This window comes from Buceros rhinoceros, unplaced genomic scaffold (assembly GCF_000710305.1).
Source record: "Buceros rhinoceros silvestris isolate BGI_N320 unplaced genomic scaffold, ASM71030v1 scaffold3615, whole genome shotgun sequence".
Classification (NCBI taxonomy): domain Eukaryota; kingdom Metazoa; phylum Chordata; class Aves; order Bucerotiformes; family Bucerotidae; genus Buceros; species Buceros rhinoceros.
In genome coordinates this window covers 4,810-5,298 of record NW_010410960.1, presented here as the reverse complement: position 1 = coordinate 5,298, position 489 = coordinate 4,810, and the positions used below count along the sequence as shown (strand labels likewise).

At 56.4% G+C, this 489-nt stretch overlaps 1 protein-coding gene across 1 annotated transcript in view; it reads right to left on the bottom strand.

Moving 5' to 3' along the window:
• LOC104493154 (olfactory receptor 14A16-like) overlaps window positions 1-489 on the bottom strand; it is a gene marked incomplete at both ends in the record, with an annotated part of 5,575 nt that overhangs the window by 464 nt on the left and 4,622 nt on the right. Inside the window, one exon of the mRNA XM_010135784.1 lies at window positions 4-225. Within this exon, the coding sequence (XP_010134086.1) occupies window positions 4-225 (222 nt within the window). The remainder of the gene's footprint in view (window positions 1-3; window positions 226-489) is intronic.

Genomic DNA, 489 nt, shown 5'->3' with positions numbered 1-489 from the left:
AGAAGAGCTGTGCAGCAGGTGCTGTGTAGGAGATGTCCCTGGTGTCCCAGAGGGAATTGGCCATGGCTTTGGGGACAGTGGTGGAGATGGCACCCAGGTCGAGGAGGGCCAGGTTGAGGAGGAAGGAGTACATGGGGGTTTGGAGGTGGTGGTGGCAGGTGATGATGGTGGTGATGAGGCCGTTGGCCAGGAAGGCAGCCAGGGAGGGCCTCTGTGCGTGGGGATCTGTTGAAGGAGGAGAAGGAAGTGAGAAGTTAGAGTTGTGTTCTTGGAGCAGAAACTGCTACATCTTTATAGAAGCACCTCGAACTCCCTCTCCCCTTTTCAGGGAGACCTTTGGCAGGTCCCTCTCACAAGCTCAGGTTGGAGCTCATTGTGGGTGCCCCTGGCAACAGCTGACCCTGCTGTCGGTTTAGGAGGAGAAAGTCCTGCCTTAGAGATGCAGGTGAATAGAACATGGGAGTGATCAGAGGGCAATGGCCAGGGGAC